Genomic DNA, 16,228 nt, shown 5'->3' with positions numbered 1-16,228 from the left:
TTAACCCATTAAACTACAGTGTGACACGTTTTTAAAGTAACTCAGTATAAACAAACAGATCATTAAAAATGATCTCTCGTTATATTTCTGAGTGTTTTTTTATTACTTATTTTAATTATTTTTGCGGGTTTCATAAACGTGTTTATTCACACTGTAAATCATTTTTTTCAGATAAAAATAAATAAAAACGCATCTTTGTTCTGGACTCTGAAAACAATAATTCCAAAGAATTACCCTAAAAACGATTAATAAAGGATTCACAAAAGGCGAAGCAAAATTCTCTTTTAGTTTAATTTTGGTCCAGAAAAAAATTATAGTTTGCCCATATAAATATTTCTAATTTTACAAAAGCTATATTGTTAGTTTAAAAAATATTTAAGAAAACATTTTAAAGAAAATTGTGAATTAAGTTGATTGAAAGATTTATTTCCATTAATTGATATTTAGTTTATGGTTCATGTAGGTTTCCCCTAAATTTATTAAATATTTCATAAACCAACCAATCTTTATTTCTAATTTCATCATTTTCAAATATTTATAACACAAAGAGATTTACAGAAGTAAAGAAATGAGTTACAAAAAAAAGGGTAAATACAAAACTATAATCCCATCCACTTCCTATTAATACACATGGTTTTTGACGCAGAAATAATAAACTAAATAATAAAAAGAGGCTAGAGTGATTTTAAAATAATGACTCAAGAACAAAGAAAACGGATCTATTCAAGGTCACCAGAGAAAAAGTTAATTTAACTTATAGAATATTTACATTCAAAGAAATGTATACAACACATCAGAAAAAGAGGACTCTGGTTTTAACCTCTGAACTCTAAATATGTTTTTAGGAGGTTTTGTGTTAAACCTATTATTATATTTCACTTTAGGGAGTTTGTTGCACCGCCTATATTTGAACAGCAGAGGGCACCAAAGATCAAATACTAATATTGTCTTCAAAACTCTCTAATTCCTAAAGTTTTCTTTTCCTTTTCTCGCCTTTTATCTCTTTTCTTCTTTTATCATCTTCAATGTTATTCGGTAAATACATCCAGAAACCCCCATCATGCTTTGCTTTACTCTTTCTGACCCTAAACTCCATAATTTCTTCCTGTTTTTTTTTTTTATTATTTCCTGTTTTTCTATTTTTTTAATCAATAAATTCCCTCATATCATTCTTCCTCCTTTCTTGTTTCCAGCCTTCTGTTTCCTCCTGACATGTCAGCACCTGAGCATGCGTGTGCGCATGCACGTCATCTACATATAAGAAGCTGCTGCAGTCTGAGGCGGAACATCAGCGACTCTGAGCTGCAGAGGAGCTACAGGACAAATAAAAGCAAGACAAGTTTCTATTTTTTATTAAAGATTTTCCCTAAACATCCGGATCACAGAGGAGGAGGTGTTTTTCTGCAGAGTTGTACTCTTGCATCCTCCCAGAGGACAGCAGAATAGGAGGTGCGGTGAGGATGAGCTAGAGCGCAAACAGAAACCTGTGCGTAAAAACACTCCGCTGAGGAGCAGAAGAACTTTCTGGACGAAACCAAAGGAAAACTGCTGATAAAGTTGTGAAATGACGACAGAGGAGGAGCAGCAGGAGTAGAAGCAGGACCGACTCCTCCGATCTGCGGCGGAATCCACTGCAGCGTCCGGCATGCGCCTCCTCGCGCTCCTCGGCGCTCTCCTCCTCGCGCGCCCGGCACGCGGCGCGGCCTCGGCGCGCCTGGAGCGCTGGGTCCGCGCGGGTTTGCAGTCGCTGCAGTGGGAGCAGTTGGAGCGCTGCCTCCGCCGCTCCTCCTCCGTGTCCGAGGCGGAGTGCCGGCGGCTCGCGTACCTGCCGCCGTCCTCCGTGGCCGTGTACGCGTCGGAGCCGCGCGCCGCGGCAGGTAAGCGCACCTGAGCACGAGCGCGCGTGGGAAAGTGAATGGTCCAAGAATCCTCCGAATGTATGGAAAGCCAGGAAAACAAAAAATAACCAAAAAGAAAAACGCAATTTAAAAAAGTTTAATGATCTTTAAAGTGGATTCAATTTAAATATTTGTTAAGTTAAAAAAAACTGCCTCATGGATTCAGTGAAATGTCTGTTTCTAAAAATGAATTTTATTTGACAGACTGGGGACCTTTTAACATCAATTACATTTTATAAAATGCCTACAGTTCATTTTGACGTCACAGTCTTTGATAAGATTATTCTGACAGTTTTGCTTTTAGATTTTTTTTGAGCAAAAACCTTCTACATAAACTGATTGATAAATTTGTTTGTTTTACTGATTCAAAGCTTAATATAAAAATAGTTTTAAAATTAATATTGTCCTGAAAAAGGTTTTTTACTTGTTCAAATATTAACTTAAACTTAAATATTGATCAGACTTTAATGTTTACATTTTTATTTTTACAGACTACGGAAATTCACATTTTTATTTTTTAGGTTATTTTGATATTTTTTACAAGAAAAGTTACTTTGTATTGTTTTTAAACAAAAATGTAAGCTTTTATTTTGTAGTTGCTTGATGTTTAAATAAAAGTAATTTATGTTTATTAATCGTACTTTCAATGATCTCATTAACCTAAACGTCTCACATTATTATAGAAAGTTATCTTAAAGTGTATTTATTTTGAAATGCTCAGAACCTTTTTGTGTTTTTAAAGTGCTTTTATTTTGAAAGGTTTTGCTCAGCGTGATGCATTTTCTGCGTGTGACCTTCATCATCGGCAGCAGCAACCGTCTCTTCTTTCCCTTTGGTCCAGGTCCTTCTGACAAGGTTCTGGCCGTTCTGCCGGACTCCTCCGGCGGGATGCTGAGCTCGGAGCCGCAGTCGGGTCTCAGCACCGGGCGAACCCTGAACCGGCGGGAGGGTCTGCACCGGTACCAGAGACCCCCGCACGGCTCTGCGGCTCACGACGCCGTTCTGGTGCTGGATCCCAGCCCAGAGGAGAACTTTGGACACCCTGTGGTGCTTTTCTACGTGGATGTGAATGTGACGAAGAAGAGATGCTCCCACCTGGATGGGATTTACCTGGGTGAGTGAACGCATCCTTCAGAACCTTTGCTGGTTCTGAACCAAAGGTTCAGACATAAATCTCTGCTGAGACTTTCAGATTCCAGTGAAAGTAACAGAAAAGCAGCTCAAATCTGCCCTAATATCTCTTGAAGCTGCTGAAAGTTTCAGTCATTTAAACACATTTTATACTTTTGATCTGGAATTCACTTTTTAATCCTAAAATTCAGATCTAATTTAATCCATTAGATGGATTTGACCAGGTTCTTTTTCCAACTGTTTTCTTTTCACAGAGATTCTTCAAAAGCTCAAGTTTTCTTCATGTTTTATGGACTTCAGTTTGTTGTCATTCTTTGCTTCAAGCTAAATATGTCTTTTTATAGTTTTTTGTTTTTTATTTGAATAAAAACTTTTGTCAGGTAATTTGTTGTTTAGTGTTTTTGAGTCAGAAAATGTTGCTCTTACTGTGTAAATTTAACTCGCATGCTTAGGGATCAGGTAGCATTTTTAAACACAATTTTTTCTTATTATATCCATATATTTCTTTGTATTTTAAAAATCATGCAATATCAACTTTTGGAGCTTTTAAGTGTGTTTTAATGTTAATTCCTCACAAAAAAACTACCGTAAAGCGTTATTTTGATCCGTTCATGCATCTCTGAGCACCAGCCCCTTCTAACCCACGAAAACAAGTGGGTCCTCACATTGTGACATCACAAAGTGGGGGACCGCCCCTTCCAGGAAGAGTCTGTGCTGCCAGCTCCTAGGCACAGAACACGAAGGGCCAATAGTTTCACATGAAGTTGGTTCGGTTCAGATTTGTCGTTTTTTTGACAACTTTCAGTTGCTTGTCTGTGATAGATAGCAATGAAGCTCACACTAAATGTTAAGTCAACCAATCAGGAGACCTGTGTTCATTGTGGGGGGGGGGCTTCGTGTCTTATTAGATACAAAGAGGTGAAACTATAATCTGTTTTTTTAGGCAACCAAAAAACCTCTCAGATCTTTCAAATGCTTTTAAAACTTCAGAATGATGAGCAACCTCAGCAAATTCCAATTCTGTGAAACTGTTCTGTTCACTGAAAATGGCAATAGACATTCCTTGAATCCTTGAATCCTTGAACCTGAAGCTCCGTCTCCTTCCAGGAACATCTGACGTCTATTGATGATCATCAGTGCAGATGTTCTGAACTTCCTTTAGACCCCCTTTAACCGTCTTAACAACGATCTTTTCCCCAAGCTAAGCCGTCTTTTGCCTTCAGGTGCGGAGTGTTTAACGCTGGCTCTGAAGGGCCGCTGTCAGAACCAGCTGAAGCGCCGGCAGACCGGACCGGAAAGGTTTCTGGGTAACAGCCGTCTGTCGGGCGGGGGGCGTGGCGGCCCAAGCGGCGGCCGTCTGCTGGAGCAAGCCATCAGGGGGCTTTGTGAGGTCCACTTCCTGCCCCTGGTGGTGGCTGTCGGAGACCGGAACCGCACTCAGAGACTGCGGTGTGTCGGTAAGAACGGCAAAAAAACAAAAGCAACAACTCAAACTGCTTCCTGTTTGTTTGTTTTTTTACTTTCACTGCAGTTTTCTGATTGATTGAACTCTAGTGAGGAAATCTTCATCGTTGAGAAAATCAAACGGAAAACTGCTAACAGGCGGAAAAAAAAAAATCAACATTACGTTGGCGTCTAAAGAAACTCAAGAAGATTCAGACTGGACTCCATCATCCACACACGGAGAAAGCCGGGATCAGCGGAGAGTCTACCCGGACCCAAAGGACTCCTGGAACACAGGAGGAGGCATCCAGGAGGTCACTGAAGAACAAGAGGACTCACCGGACTCAAATGAGTTCAACCGGCAGAAAGAGACTTTGGAATCCAACGGATCCATGGAGAGTTCAAGGAGAAAGGTGACAAGAAGACAAGGGAACATCTGGATGATCTACAGAACATCTGGACTAATGATCTGATGAGACACACCAAGAACGTTCTGGAAGCTTACCTCCATCTGGACTCTAACACTTTTAGAACAAGAACATCAGACCAACAGTCATGGGCGGAGTGTTGATGTGCAAAGAGGAACTCAGCAGAGAGAAAAGTTAAGATGGCAGCAAAAAACAAAACAAAAAAACCAACAACACACACGACTACACAGTTTCTGGGGCTCTGAAGCTGCGCTCACACCGGCTGTGTCGACTCGCGTTCAAGCGGCCACTTTCAATGAAAAGTTACGTAAACGAATGTCAACCCAAATTTTGCGCTTCCTCTTCCAGAAGACTTGTGTTCACGTGTCGCTATTCAAGTCTTTAAGTCCGGTCACCCACTCTACCTACACAACAGGCGTTCATCAATCGCACCCTGAAAGTTCAACTGGTTGAACTTCTTGGCTGCTAAAACGCCACAACGCTGAACTGTGACCAATGGATTTGGTAGTGACGAGTAGGGAGCGCCATTTTCAAAACACGGAAGTGCCAACTGTTGTAAACAATGACCACGGAGGCGAAAGGAATAGTAGCGTTTTTTTCTGCCCGGCCGGAATTCTAGGACCACTGTAGGAGACGGAAAAGCCAAAGTAAACGGTAAAAACACTAAAGAAGAAGAATTCACCTCCCTGCCGCTCAGCATAACAGTGTTTGTTGATTTATTAATAACTTTTATTCATGCATCGTTAGGACGATTCATCCTAACGATGCATGAATAAACCAGGAAATAAGTGGAGCCGCTTTAGGACCCACCTCCACCAGCGGATGTGGAGGTGATGGGGTGGGCCAGCCTGGCTCAAACGGGGGATGACCGATAACGTTTCTGCAATTACCAAAAAATGACAGGAAACTAGTCGACCGTTAGGGCGCGTCGGTCCAAAAAAGGCAGTCCGATGATGTCATCATCAAAGGATACCTGCAAGTCCAACAAAAAGAACTACTGGTGACCGTTACAGGCTGCAGGTTCATGGATAGATCCACAGATCACGTCTTTGTATCGGAGAGTGCAAATCTGAGAGGATTTGTTCCACAAAAATGAGACTATTCATTCGTGTAACTGCAATAGTGTAGAATGTATATTTCATGTACGTGTAGACCCTTTCTAAAAGACTAGAATATCATGGAAAAGTGCATTTATTTCCATAGCTCCATAAAACATGTAACTTCTTCATAAAGTATAGATTTGGGGCCCACTGTTTAATTGATGTGTGTATTTTTACATAAATTTGGGTGAACCAGCTAAAGAGACGACCGTGGGCTTCAGCGGATTTTCAAAAGATTCCAGAACCTGCAGACCACTAGAAAGAGTGGAAGGAGGTGGAGGAGCAGCTTCAGAAACCTCCACGTTCAGATGGGAGGTGGGCTACATCTGTCGGGTTCCTCCAAGACAATTCTGAACCTGGTCCAAGAGAGGAAACGTCTCAACTGGGCCAAAGAGAAGAAGGTCCAAGCTCCTGTTTTGGGATGAAAGGAAAGTCTTTCTTTCCTTTAGGAACCAAAATCCACGGGTTTGGAGGAAGACGGCCGAGGAGCAGAACCCGAGCTCATGGAGGTCCAGACTGAAATCTCCACAGTCAGTCAGGGTTTGGGCTGCCATGTCCAGCGCCGGTGTTGGTAAATCTGCTTTCTTCAACCCAAAAATCACTGCAACAGTCTAGCAGAGTGTTCTCCAGCAGAGGTGTGGAACTCCAGGCCTCCTGCTGATCTTCCAGAAATCCCGCTTCATCTGCTGCTGATTACCTGGATCAAGTCAATGGCAGGTTGGTTGGAAAACATGTTGGACACTGGCCCTCCAGACCTGGATTCTGACCCCCCCTGCTTTAGAGGACTTCAGGATTCCTTCTGCTGAGGATCTGGATGGAGATGCAGATTTGATCTTCCAGCAGGACCTGGCTCCTGGCCAGACTACTGAAGGACTGAAAATGAACTAATCATTTTGAAAATACTGTATTTTGATTGATTTGACTCGATCATAATCTCTGTCTTTACCTTTTTGCACCTTGACCTTTTTTCTATGAAAGCTTCACGTTTCTAATGGATGGAATTATGGAAATAAAGACATTTGTCCATCATATTCAAAATTTTATCCTAAAAATAATTTTTCTGGGTCAAATAAAAAAAAGTCAAATAAATGTTCTAACTTCAGCAGCAAGATAAGGATCCACAAAGACAAGCAGGTCCCCCTCCATCGTGATGGAATAAAGACTAATTATCATAAATGCTTGACGTTCTAACCTATCGGCCCTCAGCTTGTTCTTGTTCTCTAACCACTTCTATCCAGAACACTCGGAGTTCGCCAGGTGTCCTCAGCTGCTGCCCATGACTTCCACCACTTCTCCGGTCTCCAGCTGCGAGTTGAACAAAAACACCAGACGATGTCACCAGCAGCTGCTCGCCACTCACCTGTCCTGCCGTCTCTACCAGACCTGCGACCACGCAGTGCTGCTCTCAGGTTGGATCTCGCTGGTTTTTGATCATCACCGCGTCTGCAGTCAAGAAAAACCAAACTAAACTAAACCGAATTTGAAAAACAAAAAAAAAGGTCTACTTTTTATTTCCAAGTTTTCCTGCTTTTTTCCAGCTGCTTTCAGACCAAACATCTGCTTTTCAACAAACTCATTCAACAGTAAACTAAAAAACTCTGCATCTTTCTGGTTCCTTTCAGCTAATTAAGAATTTTATGTAGATTTTTATGCTAAAAGTTCATTTTTTTACATAGCATTTAACTGCAAAGTAATTGTACCTTGGAAGTCAAATACTTGCATTAATTGCGCTCAATTAAAGTTATTTTTATATAATTGCGTTATTCTCATTTTTCAAATAGCCATTGTTGTGTTCCTGAAAAATGAAACGAAGGTCCAACTGTTTCCTTGCATGAATGTTTTATTTCTTCAAACTTCCTGAAGCCGCTTTTTTCGATGTGTTTTGATCTTTTATAGCTCAACAACGTCACAAATTTAAATAAAAACACCTCAAAATGAGGCTTTTCACAGTAAATATTAGGTTAGATGAAAAATGGATTAATTAGAAACAGGTCGTGAGTAATTAATCGCACAGAAAGCATTATGGGATGACAGCACTATTTGTACTATTTTTCTGTTATTTCAATTTAAAAAAAAAACTTAAGACAGTTTTACAGTTTTTATTTGTTTGCTTTTGCTTTTATCTGTTTTTTTATTCTTTTCTGACACTTGTTTATGTTTTTTATCTTTGATTGTCTTAACTTTTTGTTTTTTAATGCTTCTGCGTTTTTAATGGACAGTGCCTTGTTTAACTGCAGTCACTTTAAAGTGAATTATAATCGTTCAGCCTAATGTTATTCAATTAATTTTGAACTTAAAAAAATATGTTGTTTTTTTTGGATATTCACTTAATTACGTAAAAGTTTTCCATAATTAGGATTGTTTATCCAAGGATTTTATTCAATTGTCATTTTATTTTTTTTCCCACTTATGTACTTTGACCCTTCATGTAAAGGTTCAACACATGACTTGGATCAGGAAAGCTTTGCGTCTTTTTGACTTCAAAATTTTGTTTAATGAATGTAACCCTTTATTTGCTCAGATATGATTAGGTGAACCATGCCTGGGTGCACCATGGATTTAGATTGAACCCTAAAATGTGCCAGGATTTGGATTTTCCAAAGTTGAATTACATGATAGCTACACGCATGCTTCATTTGTTCATAATAGCAGGATTTTAAGCAGGTGTTTGTCAGATATGTTCATGTTCCTTTAACAAACAGCCTTTAAAGACGGGACACAGCTGTGTTTGAAGTGGCAGAATTACATTGAACTGTTTGTGCGTGCAGGGGGCTGGCGGCAGCAGGTCACATTTCAGCGGCACGCTCAGAATCTCGTGGGGTTCTACAGAATGCTGCAGAACAACGGCTTCCATAAAGATCACATCAAGACCTTCTTTGCGGGCGGCGGTCAGCTTCCTGGTAGGTAGTCGACACTTTCAGACAGAGCTAAACTTTAGCAAACAGATCATCAATAAGATGAAAGAAAGATTTTTGACATGCAATTCTGGACATTTTACTGATTTGATCAGAACATCCTCTTCTTATCAAGAGAATGCTATCCGTTATACTTTGTAAAATTAGAAAATAATGACTTATATACCAAACTTTGGTCTATAATTGTTGATTAAGCTCTGCTGAACCCTAACGATTTATTTTTAACTAAATGTTGCAAATGCTGGATTGTTGTAAATACACCTCTAGATGGCAGCACACATTCTTTACCATGGCAACATTAGCTGCGTTTACATGAACAAAAGTAATCGGAAAGAACGCCTGATCGGAAGAAAAATGCGTCATGTAAGCACACCGTTCGGAATAGTCTGCCCCGATCAGACTCGTTCAGATCAAAATATCTTTCCGATTGAGATAGGTGGGTTATGCCGATTGTTGATCCGATCGTTGTCCATGTAAACAGTTCATTCCGATCGTGTGCTGACTCAATTCTCACTCCAGAGAAAGCTTTAGGGCTCAAACAGGAGCGACCGGCTGCTCCGCGGACGCCCGGTGTGAAGCGCTGCCCTGCCCTCGCCCCGCTGGCTCTTCGCCTCTCCCCTCTATTACACCCCTCACGAGGGGAGTGGGAGGAAGGAGCATTTCGTGCCCCGTGACATCTGGACCCTGCGCGGTCCGGGCTCGAGTGTCGGTGGACCGAGCGAACTGTGTCTCTGAGCAGAGCAGCCGGGTTCATAACTTTGTGTTTGAAGGGAGGGAGGATGCTTTGTTACGTGTGCGTTTTGTTGTTTTGTTATGTCTGGGAGACTTCGGACTGCGATCCGTCTGCTCTGGGTTAGCTGCTGGCAGACTCAGGAGAACTGTGTGTCCGAGCAGAGGTCGGACTTCCAGCCCACACAGCGGCTTTGGGGCGGAAATGCCACTCAGTCCTTAGAAACCGTTCAAACAATCACGCGGATTTGTGTTTCCAGTCGTGTCCTGTCAAAATAAAGGCTGATGTCATTCCCACATATTTACGTGCAGCCAAGATGTAGAGTGCAGCATTTCCCGCATGGATTCTGTGTCCATCAAAGGCTAAATGTTGTTAACGCGTGTTAACCTTCACCTAATCCTTCTTCCAGCTCCGTTCTTCCACAAAAAAAGCACTGACCGCACGGATTAAAAATAAAATGATGAGTGAACAGGCGCTTTATAATGTTCAAAACAGTAATAAAGGCATGTTTGGACGATCATCTCGTATATCACCGAGCTGATGCATGAATGTATATGGCAGCTAGGTTTTTTTACAGCGGGGACTCGTTTCCTCTTCTGGTATTTTCAACACTACTGCGCATGCCCAAATGATTGATTCTGACTGAATGTGTGACCATGCGAACGTTTGTTCTAATCGGAAAAAGGTTTTCTGGGCCCATGAACACGGTTGGATTTTAATTCGACCATTGATCTGATCAAGATATTTTGCGCATGAAACCGCAGCTACTGTCATCATAGATTCACATAGAAATAAATTCTCTTGAACTTCCACATGTTGGAAATTTAGTGGTAAAGTCAGGTAAAGTCAGCTGTTGCATTTTAATATTATCCACAGAAAGATTATTCAAGGTTAGTGACGTACCAAACCAAAAGGACATTTTTCATGGTCGGTTAAATTTAGCCAACAGGATAATAACTGAGGCCATAAGGATTCACTAATTAGTCTGTGCTCTGTTGAGTAGTAATTAGGGGCGTTAATGATTCATTTATACAATTCCATTAATAACACAATTTCAGTGGCGGACCGTGCATTACACACCTGAGCCTTCAGCAGTGCTACATCTGAATCACCCAACCCCTCATGAATCATTTTACGATGCAGGAACCATCTTTGTATTGTATACTGAAAATTCCTGTAGCCACAATACATGCCGCTAAATAAAAAGAATAAACAAAACAGTAAACAAATCTTGTTATGCAACTACATCCAGCAAAAAACATTGAAAATAACCACATCAATTTAGAATATTATTTATTATGACATTTATCATTTCACTCATCAAAAAAATTGGATTTGAAGACAAAATCCATCCTCCTCTCTTCCCTCAAAAACAGTTCCATCACCCTGTCATGTAGATTATTGCGCTTCAATTCCGTCAAGAAGTCCTTTTCTATTCCATCAAGGTCAGTGCTGAGAGCCCAGACTGTCCAGTTGTGTTTCTGCGTAGGTTTGAATTCGCTTTAGAGCTGAAAATGTCCGCTAGACAGACGCAGACGGGGATGGTCAGCGCCAAACACACAAATGTTCAGATTTTTCTGATGAAGGAAGTCGAGGAGATCAGTGGGAGATTTTCCTGCTAAATCATCCATGGCGTACCTTACAGTCAGCTCTGTTTTCAACTGAGACGGATCAAAAAGTGCTCCGTGGCTCTGTGTCAAACTGGACAAGGCTGCATGTGACTTCCTGAAACGTCTGTCCAACCAGAAGGTCTGAATACTGTGCCTAAGCCTGCTAGAAGGCCCTGCTGACGCCAACTCAGAATCTGATTGGTTGAAGGAAATGAATGACGCACATTGATTTCGCATTAGAAGGCCTTCAGAACTCCCCCTCACTTACCCTTACGTGTTGTGTAAGTGTTCGCTACAACCTCAGACCCACAGCATGCCCATAGAAAAAATGTGCATGAACATTTTACTTAAACCCTGATATTTTGTGCTGGACACCTGCATGTCCCGTACTAGTTTGCCCATTTATTGATCACAGACAGCTCCTATCCACCCGTAAGGGCCATTGTGAGTAAGGTTTAAGCTGTGCAGGTTAAGTTATGTTGAGTTTGTTCCAGAGTCCTTAGATAGATAGATAGTCATTGTTAACTTCCGTCTTTCACACCGCCCCCCATTTAAGAGTGGTCTGGTTCGAACCACCTTAGGGTGACCCACAAATGTATGGTCAGGAAAGAAAATCTTTACAGCTGAAAAAACATGCCTACTTTTTACACAGTATATAACTCCTGTAGGTTTCACTCTGTGTCTAACACGTCTGATATGTCTCCCCCCCCAGAGGACATAGAGGGCGTGTACTCAGCAACGGAGAAGGCAGTCATCCGTAACCACATGTCGTACATCTGCAGGAAGCAGCACTGTGCCGACACACTGGTTCTGTACCTCAACTCGCCAACACGCAATGACGGTGCCATGCTACTCTGGGACGCTAACCTGAACGGCATCGTAAGTGGGACTCACCATCACTCCCACAGTAGGGACTTGGGTAAATCTGTCAGCTGAATTGTTAAAAGTTCTCCATCCGTGTCGGTCAAGGCTGACCTGAAGGAGCGATACTCGGTCAATGAGCTGCTGACGGACCTGGCTGGCTGCAAGGCCACTCGAGTTCTGCTTTTCGTGGATCAAAGCTACAGCGGCGTCCTGTCCAAGAGACTCAGAGGCTCCCAGAAACACTTCAATGTGGTTCTCATCCAGAGTCCAGTCCGGCAGACGTTCCCCTTACAGAATCAGAGGCTAAACCAGGCCTGGGATGACAGCAACTGGTCCTTCATAAGTCCAACCACCTGCCTGCTGGATCACCTTTCAAAGGCAAGATTTTTCTAAGTTAGTCTTTTCTTTTTCCTGCCCTTCCTACTCACCTGGTTTCCTGTAACAACGTTTTCAGGGTGGGGGAACATCTCACCTCTTTGAGCTGTGGGCTGGCCTCCTAAATGTGACTTTGGCGGGCGCACCCTGCAATGCCACTCCCCCTTTGACGGACATTGAACTTCGGCGGGAATACCAGGGCTGCCAGAACCTACCAACTGCCCGATGGCACCAGAAACCCCAAAGGAGCCACTGAGCAACCAGCGAAGTCTCCCAGACACGCGCACCATCATTTCCACTCCCAGAGTTCAGTCTCTATGTGTGTTTATGACATAACACCGACGTGATGGCAGCTGGTCCCAGCAGAGCATCCGGAGCACCGTGTGATCTGAGTGTGTCTGGGAGTTCAGCTGGAGGACACTCCTGAAGGCCGCTTCAGCTTAGCCGTGTGTGTTGGTGTGTTTAGACACGTCTCTTGGGCACTTTAACATCGCAGATCCAACCATTCATCTCTATTTTTGTCTTCCCACCACTGTCCTCTCTTGAACCCGTCCGTGTCTCCCCTCTAACTTCACTCCTTTGCCGCCGGCCTTCTTCCTCTTCGTGCTGTATTTAACTCAAACTGCAGTTTGTTTTGGCTCTTTACAGTCGACTTTCAACCAGCAAAAGAAAGCAACCACAGCTGATCCAGAGGTTTTTCCTTCCAAGTTACCGATATTTTCTTCGTCGCTGTTGGTCCCAAGAGCCAAGCATCATCTCCTATCCACTTCATTTTACAGTAAGAGGAGGAAGTGAAAAGGCCCAATGACAGATCAAACGTGTCTGCTCACTTAGGGTTGAGTTACAATTTCAACATTTCACATAAATCAGTAATATTCTAACATCCAACAATTCACCTGATCACTGTTCAGGGATGGATCGTAAAGATGTAGAAAATGAGGTCTAGTTTTCCCAAAACAGCTAACAGGTATTATCTGGGGCCACATTCCTGCTTGTTTTCCAACATGCACTGCTATGCCACGTCCTAATTGGCTGGACACACCGCATATCAGCCAGCTTGGACGTTTGGAAAACATGCAGACGCACCGGTCCTTGTCAAAGGTTTGTCACATGACCTTCTTCTGGTTGGTCGTGGTTTCATTATTTCACCATCAACGAATCTGGAAAACATCCTGACCCGATTTCCAAACCTCTCAGACCAGCAGCTTTAGGACACAGCCACTCTGGGATGGAACCTGAACCCAGGTTCACATTCCCAAACATCTTCCTCACAGCTACAGAACAGAGCACATAAACGCATAGTTTTGCCTGGAAAGAAAATTCCTCCACAACCACCATTTGAAGAATGGATCCTTTCCCAACTCAGAAGACAAAAAGGCAGCCAGTCTCACCTCCTGACCTTCAGAGAGACCAGACTCCATCTAAACAGCTTAACACTGCAAACTCAGTTGGGGGGGGGGTCCAGATGAAGGTTAGCAAAAACCAGGAAGTGAAGAAAGAGGCCACGTTTACACAAAAGCATCACTGTATTAACTGCCCTGTTTTAACCTGCAAGGCTGAAATGACACCTACAGGTCACCTTTCCTCAAGTTCAGGAGTTCACTAAGACCCCACAGCCTCCTCAGCAATGTTTGATCACCTGATTTCAGAGGCTTTTAACATTCAGAACAATCATTTACACTTTCAAACATCTATTTTGAAATGTCCTTTCTTTTCAGTTGATACTTCTAAAGTATTAAATCCGCCCCTTGGTGAGAAAGAGGGAAAAGTTTCATTTTACATGTAGTTCTCCATCGAATGTCTTACATGTATCAGTAACTCAACACGTTTCAATGAGGAACTTAGGCACGTGAAAACTTTTTTATTTAGCAAAACTTTATATTTGCATATTCATGAACTATAAACTGTTACGAAGCTTCAAAGCAGACGATTTCAACACAATCCGCTGAGACTCTTACCACAGCAGTGAAAGACAGAAAAGGTCTTTCACATCCGAAAGCGTATGTCTAACCCCATCTTGGGGGGTCTTACTGGACAAAACTTCAGTCCTTTGATCACATTAGACATCAGACAAAAAACTGGAATGGTGGATAGAATTTAACTCACATTTTAGAGGAAATTGGAAGGTTGTCCAGCTGGAAAAATGGTTTTTAAATAGTAAAAAAAAGATAAGAAAAAAAACACCTTGTGGTTGAGTCGAATTACACTTTGATAGTTCAAGTTATTGTAACATATGCTGCTACTTCATTTATCAACTTTAGATTATCTGGTCATTACATTTTCATTTGGTTAAGATGCTAAAGTAAAAGTCCCATTATCTGTGACACACTTGGGTGAGTGACATTTGTTCCCCGCATTTGACCCCTCCCCTGGGGGAGCGTTGAGCTGTAGACACAGCCGCACTCGGGAACCAGTTGGTGGTTTAACCCCCCAATCCAACCCCTTAATGCTGAGTGTCAAGCAGGGAGGCATGGGGTCCCATTTTTAGAGTCTTTGTTATGACTCAGCCTGGATTTGAACTCACGACATTCCAGTCACAAGGTGGACGCTCTACCACAAGGCCACTGAGCTGCTAAAAAAAAAAAAAAACACCTGAACTATAAGGACATGGCAAAAACTAATGATACACTTATGTCAAATGAATCCCGTCAGTGGTTCCTAATGTCAAAATTCACTATAATTTTACTGTTTAATCAATTTGGTACCAAAAAGGACGAATCCAAAATATTAGAAAGGTACAAACGAGCTGCTCTTGTCCACTTTTCACCATTTCATTATGAAAAATGTCAATAAGTGTGAACTTAACTGCTGAAATATTGTTTGTATGGAGATTCAAATGTTTCATCAGAAAAGGAAGAATCTTTGTGACATGTTAACGTTGTGCTAAAATAGACGTCCCGGCACCCGTGATCAGTGTTCATGAATTTGTCCAAATGTCTCAGTATCGTCAAACTCCGCCCACTTTCCACCCTGTCTGGTGTTGTTTATTACAGGTTTGTTTACTCAGTATTGTTCCAATGTGTCACAGTTGGTGTAACAACCTGTACGAAGTGAAACCTGTAATGTTCCCAGGTGCATGCTGTCAATCACTGAATATAACCAATAAAGTACTTTTAGAAACCCCTGATGGTGTTTTGTGATTGGCTGGCATCTCTCTGCCTGGAGGACAGGCCTGCAGAGGTTTCTGTTCTGAAGAGATTGATAAAACTCCACAGCAGAAAATCTATTTTAGCTGGAATAACATTTACTGGCGTCTATATATTTTTTTACCCCAACACATTTTCAGATGACCAGCATGTGTGAGGGTTTTTATGACTTCTTTACTGTTATTTTTTGGGGAGTTTGGAATTTAACCTTTTGACTTTCCAGTAAAGTAACTTAAATGCTAATTTCTTCATTTCTTGTAATCAAATCAGCAAAAACAAAACATCTTGCAAGTTCTGATCCCGGGAAAGTAAAAGGGAACAGACAGCAGAACACTTATCTGCATCTTTTACATTTTTTTTTAGTTAAAAAAAAAGAAAAATAGAAAAAATATATATAATATATATAATTGTTGGTGTTCACCTAAAAAGATACATACACTACATTACCAGACATAATGACTCACTGTGATTTACATCTAGTATTCTACTTAGAATAACCCAGAATTTCCCAAACACTTAACAAGCTTAATTTAAATCAAATTATTGAATAAAATTCATTTAAAGTAGAATGTTTATAAATACACATGA

At 41.6% G+C, this 16,228-nt stretch overlaps 1 protein-coding gene across 1 annotated transcript; it reads left to right on the top strand.

Moving 5' to 3' along the window:
- The first annotated feature begins 1,297 nt into the window (after positions 1 to 1,297).
- Positions 1,298 to 15,619, top strand: LOC101171040. Its single transcript, XM_011489983.2, has 8 exons — positions 1,298 to 1,877; positions 2,740 to 3,012; positions 4,253 to 4,486; positions 7,239 to 7,409; positions 8,769 to 8,900; positions 11,968 to 12,134; positions 12,225 to 12,497; positions 12,574 to 15,619. The coding sequence occupies exons 1-8, from the start codon at positions 1,646 to 1,648 to the stop codon at positions 12,748 to 12,750; spliced, it is 1,659 nt and encodes a 552-aa protein (XP_011488285.2). The 5' UTR covers positions 1,298 to 1,645; the 3' UTR covers positions 12,751 to 15,619.
- The last annotated feature ends 609 nt before the right edge of the window (positions 15,620 to 16,228 follow it).

The sequence above is a fragment of the Oryzias latipes genome, chromosome 21 (assembly GCF_002234675.1).
Source record: "Oryzias latipes chromosome 21, ASM223467v1".
Taxonomy (NCBI): domain Eukaryota; kingdom Metazoa; phylum Chordata; class Actinopteri; order Beloniformes; family Adrianichthyidae; genus Oryzias; species Oryzias latipes.
Note: the sequence above shows the minus strand (reverse complement) of the source record. Positions and strands in the feature narration are given on the sequence as shown.

Coding starts and splice junctions, on each gene's coding strand:
- LOC101171040 (XM_011489983.2), top strand. CDS start 1,646: ATGCGCCTCCTCGCGCTCCTCGGCGCTCTCCTCCTCGCGCGCCCGGCA. Junction 3,013..4,252: donor CCTGGATGGGATTTACCTGG/GTGAGTGAACGC, acceptor TTTTGCCTTCAG/GTGCGGAGTGTTTAACGCTG. Junction 4,487..7,238: donor TCAGAGACTGCGGTGTGTCG/GTAAGAACGGCA, acceptor ACTTCTATCCAG/AACACTCGGAGTTCGCCAGG.